Source organism: Balaenoptera borealis, assembly GCF_965194805.1.
Source record: "Balaenoptera borealis genome assembly, chromosome: 2".
NCBI lineage: Eukaryota > Metazoa > Chordata > Mammalia > Artiodactyla > Balaenopteridae > Balaenoptera > Balaenoptera borealis.
Genome location: NC_138867.1, coordinates 118,924,128 through 118,943,666, shown reverse-complemented (window position 1 = coordinate 118,943,666; position 19,539 = coordinate 118,924,128). Strand labels below are relative to the sequence as shown.

Sequence of the window (19,539 nt, the reverse complement as noted above, 5' to 3'; positions counted from 1 at the left end):
GCCCTAGGATGCAGGCTCTGTAGTTGTGGCACATGGGCTTAGTTGCTTTGTGGTACGTGTGATCTTCTTGGACAAGGGATTGAACCTGTGTCCCCTGCATTGGCAGGCAGATTCTTAACCACCACGCCACCAGGGAAGTCCCACCAGTGTCTTTTTCCCCACAGTGAGCCACAGCCACTCCCTGCCTCCACAGGAGACCCTCCAGTTCCAGCAGGTAGGTCTGGCCCAGGCTCTTACGAGATCACTGCTTTTTTTCCTTGGGTCCTAGTGCACTTGAAACCTTGTGTGTGCCCTCCAAGAGTGGAATTTCTGTTTCCCCCAGTCCTGTGGAATTCCTGTGGTCAAACCCCACTGGCCTTCAAAGCCAGATTCTCTGGGAACTCCTTCTCTTGTTTCCAGACCCCTAGGCTGGGGAACTTGACATGTGGTTCAGAACTTTCACTTCTGTGGGAGAACTTCTGTGATATAATTATTTTCCAGTTTGTGGGTTGCCCACCTGGTGGGTATGGGATTTGATTTTATCACAGTGTGCCCGTCCTACTGTCTCATTGTGGCTTCTTCTTTATCTTTGGATGTAGAAAATCTTTTTTGGTAGGTTCCAGCACTTTTTTTTGTCAGTGGGTCAGAAGTTGTGATTTTGGTGTTTTTGTAAGAAGAGGTGAGCTCACATCCTTCTAGTCTGCCATCTTAGGTTTATTATTTGAATTTATTTAATATTTTAATTCAGCAATCTCAAAACATTCTAATGTATTTATCACTGTAATATTGAGAATATCTGGCATAGGGTTTGGAGAGACTGATGGTAAGGAATGGGGCTTCTGTGCTCTTTCATGCACAGTTCAGCTCCTGCAGCATCTTACCAAGGCTGCTCCGGAACCCCTGGCTGAGCCATAGCCACACCCCATGTGCCCCGGCTCCCCCACACCCCAAATTTTGGAGGCAGGTGGGGTCCACATGGTCCACCTGATGCTCTCCAAAGCAGGCAGCTAGCTGGGATCTGTGTGAGGGTGGATTTCTTCTATGTTTTAGGATTAGTCTATTATTTCCAGTTTGTTGAAAGTAATGTCATTTCCTGTTTGTTTTTCACATGTAATTTATATAGAGTAAAACTTACCCATTTTAGTTGTACAGTTCTGTATGTTTTGAGAAACATACTGTTGTGTAATTATCACCACAGTTAAGTTATAGAACATTTACATTTCCTCAAAACATTCCTTTATGTCCATTTGTAGTCAATTTTCTCTCTTTACCCCACCTCCTAGCAACTGTTGATCTGTTTTTTTGTGCTTGTAGTTTTGCTTTTTAAGAAAATTTTGTAAATAGAATCATAATGTATGTAACCTTTTGTGTTTGTCTTCTTTGACTGAGCATAATGGTTTTGCGATTTCTCCATGTTGCTGGATGTATCAGTAATTTGTTCCTTTTTATTGCTGAATAGCATACTATTGTATAGTTGTACCACAGTTTGTCTATTCAGTTGTTGATGGACATTGAGTTTCCAGTTTTTGGCAATTCTGAATAACACAGCCATAAATATTTGTGTACAGTTGTTTGCATAGACATATGTTATTTCTCTTGGGTAGATACCTAGGAGTGGGATTGCTTTGTTTTTAAGAATGATTGCTTACGTTTATAAGAAACTGCCAAACTCTTTTCCAAAGTGGCTATACCATTTTGCACGCCAGCCATGTATGAGAGATCCAGTTGCTTTCATTTTCACCAACACTTGGTGTTGCCTTTATTTTTTTGGTTAATTCTAGCCATTCTAATAACTGTGTAATGGTATCTCCTTGTGGGCTTAATTTGCATTTCTCTAATAACGAATGGTGTTTAGCATTTCTTATTTGTGACTGTTATCTCTTCTTTGATGAAATGTCTGTTTAAATCTTTTGGCTATTTTTAAAGATAAAGTTAATATAACAAAATTCACTCTTTTAACAGTTTTAAAGTATACAATTCAATGATTTTTAGAATATTTATGAAATTGTGTAGTCATCACCACTGTCTAATTTCAGAACAGTATTTATCACTGCAAAAAGTGTCCTTAAACCCATTAGCAGTTATTCCATAATATCCCCTTCCCCTGGCCCTAGGCAACGACTAATCATTCTGTCTGTATAGACTTGCCTTTTCTGGACATTTTATGTAAATAGAATCATACAGTTATATAGTATGTGAGTGTGTCTCCCTTCTTAGCATTATGTGTTAAAGGTTACTTCATGTTGTAGCATGTATCAGTACTTCATTCCTTTTTATTGCCAAATAATATTTCTTTGTATGGCTATACCACATTTTATTTATCCATTTATCAGTTGATGCGCATTTGAATTGTTTCCACTTTTTGGTTATCATGAATAATCGGCTTTGAACACTTACAGTCAAGTTTTTGTGTGTGTGTGTGTGTTTGTGTGCGTGTGTGTTCATTTTTCTTAGTTATATTTCTAGGAGTAGAATTGCTGAAGGGTAACTCTATGTTTAACCTTTTGAGAACTGCCAAAATGTTACCCACAGTAGCTATACCATTTTATGTATCCACCACCAATGAGGGTTCCAACTTCTCCATATGCTCTTCAACACTTGTTATTATCTGTCTTTTTGATTATTGCCACCCTTGTGGGTGTGATCATGCTTTTACTTGGAACCTATCTATGTCTTTTTATTTAAAGTGGATTTCTTGTGATTGGATGTAGTTGGGTCATGCTTTTAAATTCAATCTGACAATCTTTGCCTTTCAATTGGAGTCTTTAGATCATTTACATGTCTGGTAATTAATGCTATAATTGGATTTAAATCTACCACCTTGCTGCTTGCTTTCTTTTTCTCACCTGTTCTTTATTCCATTTTCTCTTTTTCTGCCTTCTTTTAGATTAATTGAGTATGTTTTATGATCCTATTTTATCTTTACTTTTGGCTTATTAGTCCTTAGTAAAAAGTTTTTTTATTTAGAGATTATCTTATTTTTTGCAATATATGTCTTTAGTTTATTGTAATTTACTTTTAAATAATATTACCGTGGGCTTCCCTGGTGGCGCAGTGGTTGAGAATCTGCCTGCTAGTGCAGGGGACACGGGTTCGAGCCCTGGTCTGGGAAGATCCCACATGCCGTGGAGCAACTGGGCCCGTGAGCCACAACTGCTGAGCCTGCGCGTCTGGAGCCTGTGCCCCACAACGGGAGGGGCCGTGATAGTGAGAGGCCCGCGCACCGCGATGAAGAGTGGCCCCCGCACCACGATGAAGAGTGGCCCCCGCTTGCCGCAACTAGAGAAGGCCCTCGCACGAAACGAAGACCCAACACAGCTAAAAATAAATAAATAAATAAATAAATAGAGTAGCTATTAATTAAAAAAAAAATTACCGTTTCATCTTATATTTCACATCTCTGCATTCTTCTTATTTATTGTTATACATTTTACATATGTACTGAAATCCACAGTATATTGTTACTATTTTGCTTTAGATCATGAATTGGCAAGCTTGTTTTTTAATGGGATATATAGTAAATATTTTTGGCTTTGCTGGCCATATGATCTCTGTCACAGCTCTCTTAACTCTGCCATTGTTGGGAGAAAGCAGCCATAGACATTCTATAAACAAATGAGTGTGACTGATTCAGCCTGCAAGCCAGTTTGCCAACCCATGCTTTAGACAGTCAACTATCTTTTATTTTTTTTGTTTATTTATTTTAAAATTTATTTATTTAATTTTGGGCTGCGTTGGGTCTTCGTTGCTGCACGTGGGCTTTCTCTGGTTGTGGCGGGCACGGGCTACCCTTTGTTGCGGTGCGTGGGTTTCTGTTGTTGTGGAGCACAGGCTCTAGGCTCGTGGGCTTCAGTAGTTGCAGCACGCAGGCTCAGTAGTTGTGGCTCGTGGGCTCTAGAGCGCAGACTGAGTAGTTGTGGCACACGGGCTTAGTTGCTCTGCGGCATGTGGGATCTTCCCAGACCAGGGATCAAACCCGTGTCCCCTGCATTGGCAGGTGGATTCTTAACCACTGTGCCACCAGGGAAGTCCCAACTATCTTTTAAAATGATTAACAATGAGAAAAACATGTCTTTTATATTTATCTTAATTTATACTATTTCCAGTGCTTTTCATTTCTTTATAAGTTGCCATATGTTATCATACTCCTTCCGCTGGAACAACTACCTTTAAAATTTCTTATGTATGTTTGTTAGAATAAATTCTCTCAGCTTTTGTTTGAATTTCTCCTTCATTTTTGAAATATATGTTCACTGTGTGTGTAATGCTGGTTAATAGCTTTTGCCTGTCAGTATTTTGAAAATGTCATTCCATTGTCTTCCTTGCATAGTTTGTGACAAGTTTGATGTAACTCTTATCTTTGTTTTAATGCAGTGTGTCATTTTCTGGCTGCCTTCAAGATTTTCTTTTTAGTTTTAGTTTTCAGTAATTTGGTTATGTTACATCTAGTTTTGTTGTATTTATTTTTTGTCTGGGTTTCTCTGAGTGTCTTGGAACTGTGATTTGGCTTCTTTTTTTCATTTGTTTTAGAAAATTCTTGTCCATTGTCTGTTCAAATGTTTCTCCAATTTTTTTCTTCTTGTTCTGGATCTCTACTTACACATATGTTAGACAACTTAATATTGTCTCTTATGTCTTGCCTGCTGTATCCTGTTTTTGTTTTGTTTGTTTTATTGGTTTTTACACCTTTTTTTCTCTTTGTGTTTTAGTTTAATTTTTATTAACCCATCTTCAGGTTTACTTGACCTTTGCCATGTATGTAATTAGGAACACTGTAAATGAAATTCTGTGCTTGAGATTTTCTAGACCATAAAATAGGTTGAATTTTTATTTTTTTATTTTAAAAATTATTTTAATGTTTTTTTTGGCTGTGCTGTGTGGCTTGCAGTATCTTAGTTCCCCAACCAGGGATTGAACTCATGCCATTGGTAGTGAAAGTGTGGAGTCCTAACCAGTGAACCCCCAGGGAATTCCCTAATAGGTTGAATTTGGACCACAACCCATGAGGAAGTCACGTTATGGTTACAAATTCTTAGGGGACATTTTTATTTTTTCATTTTACTTACTACCAAGGTATAGATAGACAAGTTTATTTTACCATGCTGAGAGACAAGTTGTTGTTGTTGTTGTTTTCACTCTTAGACTGAAGGTGGAACCCTTTAATTGAGGATTCTCTTAATAACATCCTCACTTTGGATGCTGCCTAGGTTTTATCTCCTGTGTCTGTGCCTGTTTGGATACTGAAGGTCTCTAGGATTCAGCAGAATCTCTCATGGTGAAAACCAATTTATTGCTTTCTTACCTTCCACAATTTCTGATTTCACTTCATTTTGGCCCCTGTAGAAACTTTTTTTTTTTCCAGTTTTATTGAGATGTAATTGACAAACAGCATTGTGTAAGTTTAAGGTGCACAGCATAATGATTTGACTTGTGTATATTATGAAATGTTTGTCACCTAAGTTTAGTGAACAGTCATCATCTCATATAGATACACAGTTAAAGAATAGAAAAAAATATTTTTTTCCTTGTGATGAGAAGTCTTAGGATTTACTCTACAACTTCATATGTAACATACAGCAGTGGCAATTTTATTTACCATGTTTTATATTACATCCCTAGTACTTATTTGTCTTAGTGGAAGTTTGTACCTTTTGACTGCCTTTATCCAATTCCCCTTCCCTCACCCCCTGCCTCTGGTAACCACAAATCTGATCTCTTTTTCTGTGAGTTGGTTTGTGTGTTTGTATTTGAAGTGTAATTGACCTACAGTGCTATGTTACTTCCTGTTATATAGCATAGTGATTCAGTATTTTGGTTCATTTCAAAATGTATAGAAGTGTATTTCAAAATGTATTTCAAAATGATCACCATGTAAGTCTAGTTAACGATTTGTCACCATACAAAGATATTACATAGTTATTGAATATACCCCCACACTGTACATTTTATACCCTTGGCTCATTTATTTTGCAACTGGAAGTTTGTACCTCTTAATCTCCCTCACCTATTTCTTTCTTCTCCTTACCCCCCTCCACTCTGGCAACCACCTGTTTGTTCTCTCTATCTATAACTGTTTCATTTTTGCTACATTTGTTAATTTGTTTTTAAAAAATTTTTTAGGGCTTCCCTGGTGGTGCAGTGGTTGAGAGTCTGCCTGCCAGTGCAGGGGACACGGGTTCGAGCCCTGGTCTGGGAAGATCCCACATGCCGCGGAGCAGCTAGGCCCGTGAGCCACAACTACTGAGCCTGCGCATCTGGAGCCTGTGCTCCGCAATGGGAGAGGCCGCGATAATGAGAGGCCCGCGCACCGCGATGAAGAGTGGCCCCCGCTTGCCGCAACTAGAGGAAGCCCTCGCACAGAAACGAAGACCCAACACAGCCATAAATAAATAAATTAAAAAAAAAAATTAACTGCTAAAAAAAAAAAAAAAAATTTTTTTAATGTACTTTTGGCTGCATTGGGTCTTTGTTGCTGCTGGCGGGCTTTCTCTAGTTGCGGTGAATGGGGGCTACTCTTCATTGCAGTGCATGGGCTTCTCTTTGTGGTGGCTTCTCGTTGTGGAGCATGGGCTCTAGAGCACAGGCTTAGTAGTTGTGGCGCATGGGCTTAGTTGCTCCACTGCATGTGGGATCTTCCTGGACCAGGGATCAAACCCGTGTCCCCTGCATTGGCAAGCGGATTCTTAACCACTGTGCCACCAGGGAAGTCCCTAATTTATTTTTTAGATTCCACATATAAGTGAAATCATACAGTATTTGTCTTTCTTTGACTAATTTCACTTAGCATAACACCCTCTGGTTCCATTCATGTTGTCACATATGGGAAGATTTCATTCTTCTTATGGTTGAGAAATATTTCATCATATATATGTATATGTGTGTGTGTATTTATATCTTACATCTTCTTTATCCATTCATCTGTTGATGGGCACTTAGGTTGCTTCCATATCCTGGCTATTATAAATAATGGTGCAATGAACATACGGGTGAATATATCTTTTCTAATTTGTGTTTTCGTTTTCTTCGGATAAATACCCAGGAGTGGAATTGCTGGATCATATGATAGTTCTATTTTTAATTTTTTGAGGAATCTCTATACTGTTTTCCACAGTGGCTGCACCAATTTACATCCCCACCAACAGTGCACGAGGGTTCCCTTTTCTCCACACTGTGAAATCTTTAATTTGTGGTTGCTCAGCAAAATGTTAAAAAAAAAATTTTTTTTTTTGCATTGTTCGGGATGTCTACTCTGCATAATGCCAGTAATAGAAGTCTTACTCAACCTTTCACAATATGGATGTAGCATAAATTTTAATTGCTTCTTTACTAAGGGATTTAGGTTTTTGTTTGTTTTTGTTTTGCTAAAAAATTATGAAGTAAAAAATTTTTTTGCATGTGGATCTTTGTGCATACATGCAACTAGTTTTCATCACCAGCGGAATGAGGCAAAGGAGCAAGATATGATCATTTTTATCTAGCCTTTTGTGTGCTACTTAATTTGCGGATTCTTTACATGCCACTAGAATATGTTTTCATATTCTAAAACTTTCCCACCCAAACAAAATGCATTATCATAAGCACATTGTTATTTCTGAATAATCTGTGTTCAGGTTACCATACTTTGGAAGTGTACCCAAAAACAGCATTGCCACTGATCCTAGATTGTGTTTTTGCAGGTGAACAACACTTTTGATATATGCTGAATCATTAGAAAATAGAAGTTATGTATCAACCTGCAGGACAGTTCAGAACACAGCTTCTGATGTTTCTCAAATAAAGAAAACCAAAAGCCATCATAAATTATGTTTTTCAGATGGCATAATTACAAATAAATGAGGAAATGAAACAGCAGGCTACACATCCTTGATAGTTTACAGTGCAGAGTCACATGGCATTGATTTCCAATGTAGAGGCCTTTTGTCAATACAAAGCAGTGACTATTGTAGATTATATGATGCTGAGTATTAATAAGCATGTTTTGTGCATATCATTTGTTATATGAAAATAATTTTTCATTTCATGCTTTATTTTTCCTTTGTGGTGCATTCTGAACTGTGGAATCCTTTGTCTACCATTTGGCTTTCCATAAACTATCAGGCAGGATGTCTGTGAGAGTCTCTACTTTGAGAAGTAGTGTACATAATACTTATTTATCATGTACCACTCATAATTACATTATCATGATATATCCTTTATCTTCAAAATAACGTCTGAGAATTCATTGTCCTTTTTTTTTTTAAACTGACTTTTTTTAAAAAAAACCTCTATACTTTTATTTATTTATTTTTTAATTAATTAATTATTTATTTATGGCTGTGCTCGGTCTTCGTTTCTGTGCGAGGGCCTTCTCCAGTTGTGGCAAGCGGGGGCCACTCCTCATCGCGGTGCGCGGGCCTCTCACTATCGCGGCCTCTCTTGTTGCGGAGCACAGGCTCCAGACGCACAGGCTCAGTAATTGTGGCTCACGGGCCCAGTTGCTCCACGGAATGTGGGATCCTCCCAGACCAGGGCTCGAACCCGTGTCCTCTGCATTGGCAGGCAGACTCTCAACCACTGCGCCACCAGGGAAGCCCTTCATTGTCTTTTAACACTAGAAAAAGGTGTTTCCTAAAGACTTTTTCCAGAAATCCAAATGTTTCTGGGGGCTCTTTCCAATCCTCATACAATGTATCTTTGGCATTTTAAAAATTGAGAACTAAATTTTCTGTAATTTTTTTGGTTTGAATTTTGTCTATGTAATTATTCTTTGAGATAGACATTTGAATTTACTCCATACTCATCCTTGTTTAAAACTCTCATGGCTGAGATGTCCTCAGGCTTGTAGATTGGCCAGCTTCGATGACATCTCTCTGGCCTTTGAAGTTGGCACAGTTCAATATAGATACCTCAGGGGTGTGTGGCCATGGAAAAACATGTTTTTGTTGTTGAGCGTCCTTGCTTTCTAGTAATTTTATTTTCTGCTCAAGGGATTTAGTATCTGTTCAGATACTTTATTTTTAAAGACCACATAAGTAATGACTTGACCTCTAATCTTAGCTTTGAAAATTTCCGAGACACTAATAAAGATAATGTCTGATGACCTATTATTTGAGAATACTATTCACTGGCCAGCAATCAGTGCTATTTAAAAATGTATATTTTACTCTGAAAATTATTTCCATGGCCGAAAGACTTTGTTAGTAAAATCGTGCATGTAATGACGTAGTTTGGTGACTCTTGGGCCTAGATTTATAATACTTTTTATATGGTGTCACTGAGACTTATTACAGTTCAAAACAACTCTTCTCCTTAAATACTACACTAAATAATTAGTTCTGAGAAAAATATTCTGTAAACCATAGTCTTATCAGAAATAACACCTATCTCTTGGACTAATAATAAGAATATTTTGGACACAAAAGGTTATGTAGTAGTCCTCACTTTTCATGAATGTGGTCTATCTTAGCATTAAATGTATGAGCAAGATTTTTGCAAAGGGTCAAGTTAATACTGAAGACTGGGATCATCTATTAAATTATCTGGACTGTCCATGTCAGGACACATGCTTAATAATTTGTGGAGTGAAAGAGAAGTTCACCAGGGGCTTCCCTGGTGGTGCAGTGGTTAAGAATCCACCTGCCAGTGCAGGGGACACGGGTTTGAGCCCTGGTCTGGGAAGATCCCTCATGCTGTGAAGCAGCTAAGCCCGTGCGCCACAACTACTGATCCTGTGTTCTAGATCCCGTGAGCCACAACTACTGAAGCACGCATGCCTAGAGCCCATGCTCCGCAACAAGAGAAGCCACTGCAATGAGAGGCCCACGCACTGCAACGAAGAGTGGCCCCCGCTTGCTGCAACTAGAGAAAGCCCGCACACAGCAACGAAGACTCAACGCAGCCAAAAATCAATAAATTAAGGAAAAAAAGAGAGAGGTTCACCAGACTGTATTATATGTATGCCAAGGTGTATTCATGAAGAGGAGAGAAAAATAGTTTCCTCCCAGGTGTCTGGGCAAAAGCTAGTTGCCCTTTTTGTTGTTTTTATCTATAATAACATACCCTAATGGTAAGAACCTACCTAGACACAGTGTTGTTTTTGTGAAGTTGGTAGAGAAAACCACATATCGCTAACTTTATATGTTTCTTGTTTGGCTTTTTTGTTACGAGATGATGTTTAGTTTTTTGCTAAACTCTTAAGTTATGTTCAAAGAGAAGAAACAGTCGCTTAATTAATTGTATTTTTTGTTGTTGTTCTTTTTTGGAATCTGTTATAACCCAGTTGGACAGTCCTGAAAGAGATTTGAGTAATTGAGATTTTCCCTTGCTTCCAGTGGAAGGGAAATATTTCAATTTACTTGCTTTAGGCTATAAAATAGTTTGCTCTTCCTTTGCCCACAGCAAGAATTATGAACCTAAAGTCACAAAACAGATTCAGTATTAACTTTTTAAGTTTCCCCATATTTCCACCCTCATCAACTGTAAATAATGTGCCTGAATGTAAAATGGAAAAAGTTGAAAATTTCCACTTGTGCATTTTGAGCTTTTCAGAGGTATTATACACTCTGGATATAATAATAAAAGATACTGGGCCTTATACAGTGCTTTCTGTGTGAGGAACTCATATAAACACTAATGCATTGATCCTAACACAGTACTTGATTGTGACTTTAAAAGGTCATGAGTTACTGCTGTTACAAAAATTTTTTTTAAAGGTTGGAGGAGGAGCTGTAATTTACAAATATTGTTTGAAAGATATCTAGATAAAAGTTGATACAGGAAACTGAAAAATTAAAGTTATGGGGGATTTTTATTGTTTGTTAACTTTTCTTTTAGCCTACAGTAGATTTTTATCCCTTTATGTTTTTTTTTTCTTTTGTCTATGAATATACTTGAAGCCCGATTCCCTTCTTAAGACCAGAAGGCACAATTTACTTTAAAGCTTTTTTTCCTTCTCAGCCAAGAAGGCTTAAACCTGTGGAGGTTTCCTGAGTTTGTCATAACGTAGTAATACATTTTATTTGTTCTCAATTGGAGATCATCCTTCTAGTTTTCTTAGTTTAATATTTGTGGCATATAGTTGTTGATTTTGATGAACATAGTAGTCAAGTGGCTTAATCTTCAACTTTTTTGTGCTTTGTAGGTTTATTCTTCAATCCAAGGAGGCAATTCATAATCAGCTGTTAGAGAAACAGAAGATAGCAGAAGAAAAAATTAAAGAATTGGAAGTAAGTAAGTTTTGACTGAATACTGATAGTCGTAGTCGACTTTTAGGAAAAAAGTAATTATCGTGTCATATTAAATGAAAATGTATGCCTGCCAAGGTCATGTCACATTGTTTTCATTTTTTCTAATTGTGCTAGAGCTATGAAGCAGTCTTTTTATGGCAGTGTATAAGACCAGAAAAAAGACTAATCTCTTGAAACCTTAGGGAGTTTTGGAGAAGATAGGATACTGTTAACCTGAATGTATTTCTTCCATTGTCTTAAGTGAACATGTCTATTCTTAAAAAATATAATAAAATAAAAGCACAGTGTATATTTAAACACCATATGTTGTGGTAGATGGGCATGAGAGTAGGTAATGATAATAATAGTCAAAGGATCTAGTTATATGACTCTTTCACACATTGTAATTCTAGACAAGGACTGAGTAGTAAGCTATAACTAATTAACTATCTGAAGGATAGTGCTCCAGTGAGGAAAACTTTTTTTTTTTTTTTAAGCTAGGGAAAAAGATGATAGGTAAGAGTAATAATTTAGTAAATCTTTGGAAAATTGGAGTTTATTATTACCATTTCCTTATACATTAAAACCTCAGATGAAATAGTCTTCTTGGGCTTTGGTGAATGGTCTATCCTGTATATAGTAAAAGTTGGACAGGACAAAAAACTGGTTATTATTTTTTGGGACCAAGATTTCCTGAGATGGGGGTGGATACAGTGACTTCATAGGTCACTTTATCTGATTTCTTTGAATACTATTTGAGGCAGTGGTTCAGAATCTGACTCAGCCCTCTGCTGAATTGGTGAGACACCCCCTGTAGCCTTCAGGGGATTTCTCAGGGACACTGACTTGGCATGGCTGGGGCAAGCATGTAGTATCTTAGGTTACTTAGGCTTATTTTTGTTTGACTACCAATGAGAATTTAAACAAACTTGATAGTGGCTTTGTAGCTCAGAAAATGTATTATAAAACAAAACAAATAAGCAAACAAAAAAAAAAAAAAGAAGAAAACTTATCCTGTAGTAACCAGGTTGTTATTATATCCTATTTTATCATTTTTGTCAGCCCAGCTCTTCTAGATTGAGTTTTCCAAACAAAAGTATCTTAAAAAACTGAACGAAACTATTTCATGTAGATTACCAAAAAAAAAGTGTGTTTTTGCACTTGTTGGTAAATATATCTAAAAATTGTCCTGATGAATAAGTAGCAAGATGCAAAGTAACATGTAAATAATTCTTTTTATGGAAACAAACAAAAACCAAGATCTGTATATGAACATTGAAAATGATTTGTAGTTATATATATTAAATTAACACTGGTTACCCTAAAGAAATTAGATGGGACATGGGATGAAATTGTTTTTTTCTTATAACCTCTGTGTTGGATAAATTGTAACAAGTATGTGTTAACTTTTTTTTTTTTAACATCTTTATTGGAGTATAATTGCTTTACAATGGTGTGTTTCTGCTGTATAACAAAGTGAATCAGCTATACATATACATATATCCCCGTATCTCCTCCCTCTTGCATCTCCCTGTGTTAACTTTTATAATTTAAAAAAATCATCAAGGTAAAATTGCCACAGATGATGAGTTTAGCATACTATTCATTTCTGATGAATATTAGGAAATTCATCTTCCAAAAGTTTCCTGTCACGGAGTCTCTCAAATACTGGTAAGAGTATCCTGATATCTGTCAGGTAATAGAAGTAGATTAGCTAGCTTGTTGGTATTTGAAATGCTAATTAACAGCTACAAAAAACTAGCAGAGTTAAACTATAGCCTCTATCCTAGGAAGTTATTTTGTGTTTTTTGTTTTTAATCTTTCATCTTATACAATATTTATATTATAAAAATGATATAAGTATACTATAAAAAAGAAAAACAGTCAAAAAATAAAACAAATGATTAAACAAAAATAATGACTTTCTCCTCTTTCTGCATACCCTCAAAATGTCACTTTTACGGTTTGATGTGTATCATTACACTTTATAAAACTTTATTTTATAAACAAGTTCATACACACACATACACACTTTTTTTAAGTAAAGAGGAATTATGCTGTATATACTGTTTTTCATCATTTGACAATTTATCTTTCCATTTTAGTAATGTAAATCTAGTTTATATTCAGTTTCTTGTTTTCCATTTATCCTACCATCGTGGTTTCCTTATTACCTCAACATTCAATTATTGCATGATCCCTGCCTCTGCATGTAGTGTTCTCTCCAATACTGCCCTAACCTGTATTTTTAATAGTATCACCCACTACACACACTATTCTCTTCCCTGAAGCAATCCTATACTTTTTGACTGCCATACCTTTATAATTTTATTACTTCAGCCTGAAATGTATACACATGTGCACAGACCCACATGTGCATGCATGCACACATACATTGTTAGTTGCAGTGTTCAGATTTTCTGTTTCTTACTGATTTTTTTTCCTCCTTATTTAGTTAGTTATGAGAGAGATGTGTCAAATCTCCCTCTGTGATGATATTTATTAATTTCTCCTTAGTCTTTCAGTTTAGTGGGCAATGGTATTTAGAAACTACTATCTGGGTGCTGTAAATGCTCATTATTACTATATGCATAGTTGAGATGATATGTTTCATTTCACTTTATATGTTTAGGAATTTCTCAGCTCTTTTAAAGATAGCATTCCATTGACTTCTGGCTTCCATTGTTGCTGTTGAGAAGTTATCAGTCCAATTTTTGTTCCTTTGTCTTTTCTCTGTGGCTACTTTTAATATTGTTTTGTCATCTTTCATGCTTTGTAGTTTCTCTGGTATATGTTTAGGTGGGGATTTAGTCTTTTTGCTTTTTTTCTTAATCCTATCTGGGTTAAGTTGGGTTTTCTGAGTTTGAGGATTAGTGACTCATCAATTCTGGAAACTTTTTACTATCTCTGAATATTACTTCTTCACTGTTTTCTCTATTAAATGGTATTTCCCTCTGGAAGTTTTTTCTCACCTTTAAACCAGCTGCTTCAATTGTCTGCAGTAGCATCTTAACTGGTTTTTCCACCTCCAGCTTTCTCTCTTCTAATCCTTTTAACATATTAAAGCTAGAATGACCTTCTAAAATGTTAAATCTGTCGTATTGTTCCTCTGTGTAAACCCCATCATTGTTCTTAGGGTAACATTCAAGCTTTTTAACATACCTTCAAGGCTGTTTATGAAATGACTCCTGTTTCTTTCTCTCATGTCCCTCATATCCTCTTCTCTCTTACACTGTATGCTCCAGACATGCAGAAATATTTTGTTTTTAGAACTTGCTGTGTTTTCTTTGTTTCTACTAGGTCTTTGCAAAAGTAATTCTCTCTGCCTGGGAACTTCCTCCTTCTGCTCTTACCACCTCTGTTAATCCTTAAGATCTTAGTTTAGGGCTACTTCTTCTGAGAAGCATTTTCTGATTCCTCAGTGTTAAATTAAGTGCTTTTCCCTTGTTCTCTCTAATTATTCTACTAGTTTCATAGCACAGTGTGAGGATTTGGGCACATAAACTATCATCAGTTGAAGTAATTACAAATATGGTTTCCTATTACGTGGGAAGCTTGATGCAGATTCAGAGCTCTAAATAGTTTTTCCCAAGGCCTCCCAGTTATTACTCTGCCTTTCAAATATACAGTCTCTTCTTCTGGGCCCTAGTGTTTCTTGTCAGTCCAGCCTATTTCATCTTATTTAATTATCATTATCATTATTAATTTCTACCCTCAGATACCTTACAATTAAATTGAGGAGGCATAATTTATGCATAACTCTGCAGACAAAGGCCAGGCTGTTTAATTTAGCACATTTTCATCTCTGATAAAGTAAGCTTTTTGGTTTGGGTCCAAAGTTCTAGTTTTTGACCAGAGCTATTAACTCAGCCCCACAGTGTGTGCCCACCCCTACCAACAGTCTATATAAACGACGCTATGGATCAGTCTTTTCCATGACATAACATAGGTGCTAGTCTGATCTGAGAGCCCATCTTCATTAGTATTTTCTAGACTCCCTTTTATCCACCTCCATTCTTACTGTTTATGTTTGCCCTCTCCAGATTTTTTTCCCCAGTCCTACTTAACCTAGAATTTGTTTAGCTTTTGATAACTGTAGTATGCTGTGTCTACATTGTCAACCAGCCTGGTGTCCCACTTGTTGGCCCTTTTCTTCTTATGGAGCAGGGGTGGGGGTACTGTAATGCTGCTGTCATGTCCTCTTTTTTTTGGGCCGCGTGGTGCATCATGCGGGGTCTTAGTTCCCCGATGAGGGGTTGAACCTGCTCCTCCTGCAGTGGAGGCATGGAGTCTTAGCCACTGGACCGCCAGGGAAGTCCCTGCCCTCATGTCTTCTTGATAAGGAGTTATATTACATACTAGAAGGGTAAAGACAAGTACCATCTTAACCTTGGGAAAATAGTCTGTCTTTTTCTTCTTAAAATTCCATATTTTACATTTTAATACCCCTATGTTGGCTTCTTCAGGCTGTAGTCACTTTCCTGGGTTTGACTAGGAAGTGTTTTCATAACAGACTCATAATGTGATAGTGTTATATAGATTTTTATCTTCCCTTTATAAAGATGGTTGATCAGGTTCTGGGAGGGAATGTCACCATTTCTCCTAATGGCGATTAGCAGACCAATGATGCTAATCTGATTGAAGAGAAAAAATAAAATGACGGCTTTAGTATGATAGAGTAACCATGTTATTTATGTCATTGAGGGAATTCTCTAAAAAAAAAATAACTGATAATGAATAACTTTAAAGAAGATGGCTGAGTATATAATATGTAACACAGTGTATGTTGTTAGAAAATGCAAAATCGTACTTTTTAAAAATGACATGAGTATAATTGGGATTTGGAATTAGGACTTCATGAGTCTCATCTGTCTTTGTAAAAATAATTTTCTTTTTGAAATGTACAGCATTGCTACAAAAAGAGTATAGGTTTTTTTAAAGAAAATTCAACGTTAGGTAAAGTTGAGTTAAAACCTTATTGATAGATTGAAGAGATATGTATCTTCTAAAGAGTGAAAAATTCATCCTATATTTTTGCTCACTTTTTTAGAGGTAAAAAGAAAATAATTGTGGACTTCTTTTGCAGTTGCAAAAACTTAGATTCAGCATTCAGATGAGCTAGAGCTGAATTTTTGATGTCTTGCCTTTTGAATCTCAAGTATTTGGAATCCTTGAGATAAGCTTTCAGTGGTATATTTGAACACATTTTGACCACTATTCTCCTATGTTCTCTCTCATTGAATTACTGCTTCAGGCTCATCTGCCTTCAGTTTAAAATCCCCATTATATTTTAGGCACATGCAAATACTGGTTGACCACTTTCCTTCCCCTCTTTCTCTGACGTGGTTACCACCCCTTCCACCACCCTGGTTAGCTCAGCAATGACACAATAAAAATAAGAATAAGGAAACCAGGACATTCTGGCCTACATAATGCCACTTCTGACGCAGAATGTTACAATCCCAGGGTTGTGAAATAGCCCTCCAGCCAATGCTATAAGTAAAATCTAAGAAACTGTGAAAGTCCTGACTCTTCCACAAAAACGGCTATTATGGTCAGACGGTAGTTCCTGAAACAAGTAGGAAGACTAGTGGCAAGAAAACGGATAGGAGGTGCCTGTGACACTCTGCAGTTGGCTGAGTTCTGAGACTCTGATGAGAAAATGTTTTGGAGTTTCCATGATTGAGGAGATTTTACTCTGCCTAATGAGGATCATTTTTTCCATAGCATGGGTAGGCACTGGTAGACGCTTGGATGGATGTCCAGTTTTTGCCCTAAGTACCTCACTTTTGGGCTGGTACCTTTTTTTTTTTTTTTAATTTATTTATCTATTTTGGCTGCATTGGGTCTTCGTTGCTGCGCGCGGGCTTTCTCTGGTTGCGGCGAGTGGGGACTACTCTTCATTGCAGTGCACGGGCTTCTCATTGTGGTGGCTTCTCTTGTTGCAGAGCACGGGCTCTAGGCGTGCGGGCTTCAGTAGTTGTGGCACAAGGGCTCAGTAGTTGTGGCTCGCGGGCTCTAGAGCGCGGGCTCAGTGGTTGTGGTGCATGGGCTTAGTTGCTCCACGGCTTGTGGGATCTTCCCGGACCAGGGCTCAAACCCGTGTCCCCTGCATTGGCAGGCGGATTCTTAACCACTGTACCACCAGGGAAGCCCTGGGCTAGTACCTTTGTGTATATGATGGGACACCCTCTTTGGACGTGATGTCAAGTGGACACTACTATATGATAAGCACTGATTCTTACTTGTGTTTTCAATGAAGAGAGAAGGGCAGGTGAGAGCAAAGCCAGTGGGAGAATGTTTTTTATATGTTGAACAAGAATTACACCCAATGGTTCATCTGCTTGCATAGCTCAAAGTTTAGAATCCATCAAAAAAAAATTAGTCATTTATTTATTTTGTAGTGAAATATAGCATTTACAGAAATATGTGTTAAAATACATGTAGTTTAATCAATAATTATAAAGCAAACACTTGTTACAATCATCCAAACCAAGAAATCAAAAATTGGCAGGACACCAGAGCACCGCCCCCTACCTTTGTTTCTCCCTTCCATTCCTGCCTGCTCTCCCCCTCCCTCAGGTAACCCTAACTTTTAGATAATTATTTCCTTTCGTAAAAAATATAGTTTTACTACCTATGTATATATCCCTCAAGACAGTTTTTGAACTTTATATGAACAAAATCTGTCTCCATATTTTTTGCTTTGCTTCGCTTCTTCCTCAACATTGTGTTTGTGAAGTACATTCATGTTGAGATTGTGATTTGTTCATTTTCATTGCTATATGTATTCCATTATATAGTTGTGCCACAATTTATCTTTCCAGATAGCTCATTTTTACCCTTAAGAAGTCAAGATGTTCTCATGGAGCATTTACACAGTTTATCTCTTAGCCTCTTGTTGAGGAGAGCTATTTTTCAGAGACATCTCCTGCTCCAACCCAGGAGAGTTTGAGTACTAGAGAGCAGTAAAGTATAAAATGTCTCTACTCTAAAAATTAGCTTGGTGATTTCCCACCTTCAGATATAACTAGATAGCTAACCAAATAGCTATCTAGTTAGTAGTAACTAGATAGCTAGGCACCTCTGAGTGTCTTAAAAACATTTTTTAAAAAAATAATTACAAGATTAGTAAATTAATCTCTTTTCTATGTTGTTTTGACTTTGGGAGTCTTGGGTAAAGTTTCTCTTATTGTTCCATATGTTGGGATTTCACATATGAATACTTATCTCTTTATAGAGTTCATTTGTATTCTCAACATTTATAAAAAAGGATGTTTGTTTTAAAATAGTTTTTAGTTATTTAAGACTTGTCTAAAAGAGCCTGATGGTTGGAAGGCTAGAGTTATAGTGAACTATATATATTCTCCACGTCCTGGTGTTTTAGGGCTTAATGTAGCTGTGTGATCCTCCTCTGTGACTTTCAGAGAAGAATGAGTCTGAATAAGTCCATATATGCTCTTTTTCTGGTTGAGTATTCTTTATTGGTTATTATCAATATTATCAGTATCTTGGTCAGTATATATGTGTTACGATTCAAGTGCTAATATTTGCCCAAATGTAAACTATCTATGATATATTTCATTTTCTCAGTAGAAATATTCAGGTCTGGTAAGAACTTAGATGTAAACAGTCCAAATAGACTTGCCCTTTATAGACAGCCTTTCTTATTTGTCTGTGAAATGCATATTACAGATGTTTTACACACACACTCCTTTGATTTGATCTGTTCACTGCTGTGTGTCTTCGTTTTGTGATTAAGATTTTAAAAAGGATTTGCATTCCAGTTAGTCCAGAATTCAGCCTTTTGCATCTTGATTCAGTTATTCTTTTCTTCTAGGATACACTCCGGGGGTGGCCTGATTCCCCTCCTTGGAACACTTGTCTATAACCACACCAGAGTATCCCTTTGAATGCTTCAGAGGGTTGTTGACCTCAGCCTTCGCTGCTGTATGCTTTATATGGTCTGTACTTTTCTTTGTCTAACCATAAATATTTGTCCTTAGCCTCCGCCCTCCCATGCCTGAGAGTTCCTCCATTCATTTTCAGGCTGCTTAGTGAATTATTTCTTTTGATGAGTTAGAATTTGAACTTTATTTCGTGTTATTGCATGCCTCCCTGCCCTTTTAACTAGATGGTAAGGTGAAGTTAATCAGTATACTTTTCTTTACCCTAGATTCTTACTCTTATCAGTCTTTATATGACAGGTCTCTTTTAATCTGAAGTAATAGATGCTGGCCAGAAGAAATGAGTTGTTCAATACTCAATGTGGAACAGGTCACACCTGTATTAATGAGCACACTGTAATTAATCAGCTCAAAAGAACAAGATCCAAGCTGATATTTGAACCATGAAT

General features: G+C 37.0%; 1 protein-coding gene across 2 annotated transcripts in view; it reads left to right on the top strand.

Annotated features, from left to right (window-relative positions):
- Nucleotides 1-19,539, top strand: part of PFDN1 (prefoldin subunit 1) — a 62,594-nt gene that overhangs the window by 21,361 nt on the left and 21,694 nt on the right. The window contains exons 3-4 of one of the 2 annotated variants that reach the window (XR_014241054.1): nucleotides 11,099-11,183; nucleotides 19,024-19,147. Coding sequence is in view for 1 of the 2 variants with exons in the window: in XM_082378721.1 (XP_082234847.1) it covers nucleotides 11,099-11,183 (85 nt within the window). In the remaining variant the exon portion in view is untranslated. The remainder of the gene's footprint in view (nucleotides 1-11,098; nucleotides 11,184-19,023; nucleotides 19,148-19,539) is intronic. The other variant, XM_082378721.1, reaches the window with a different exon arrangement.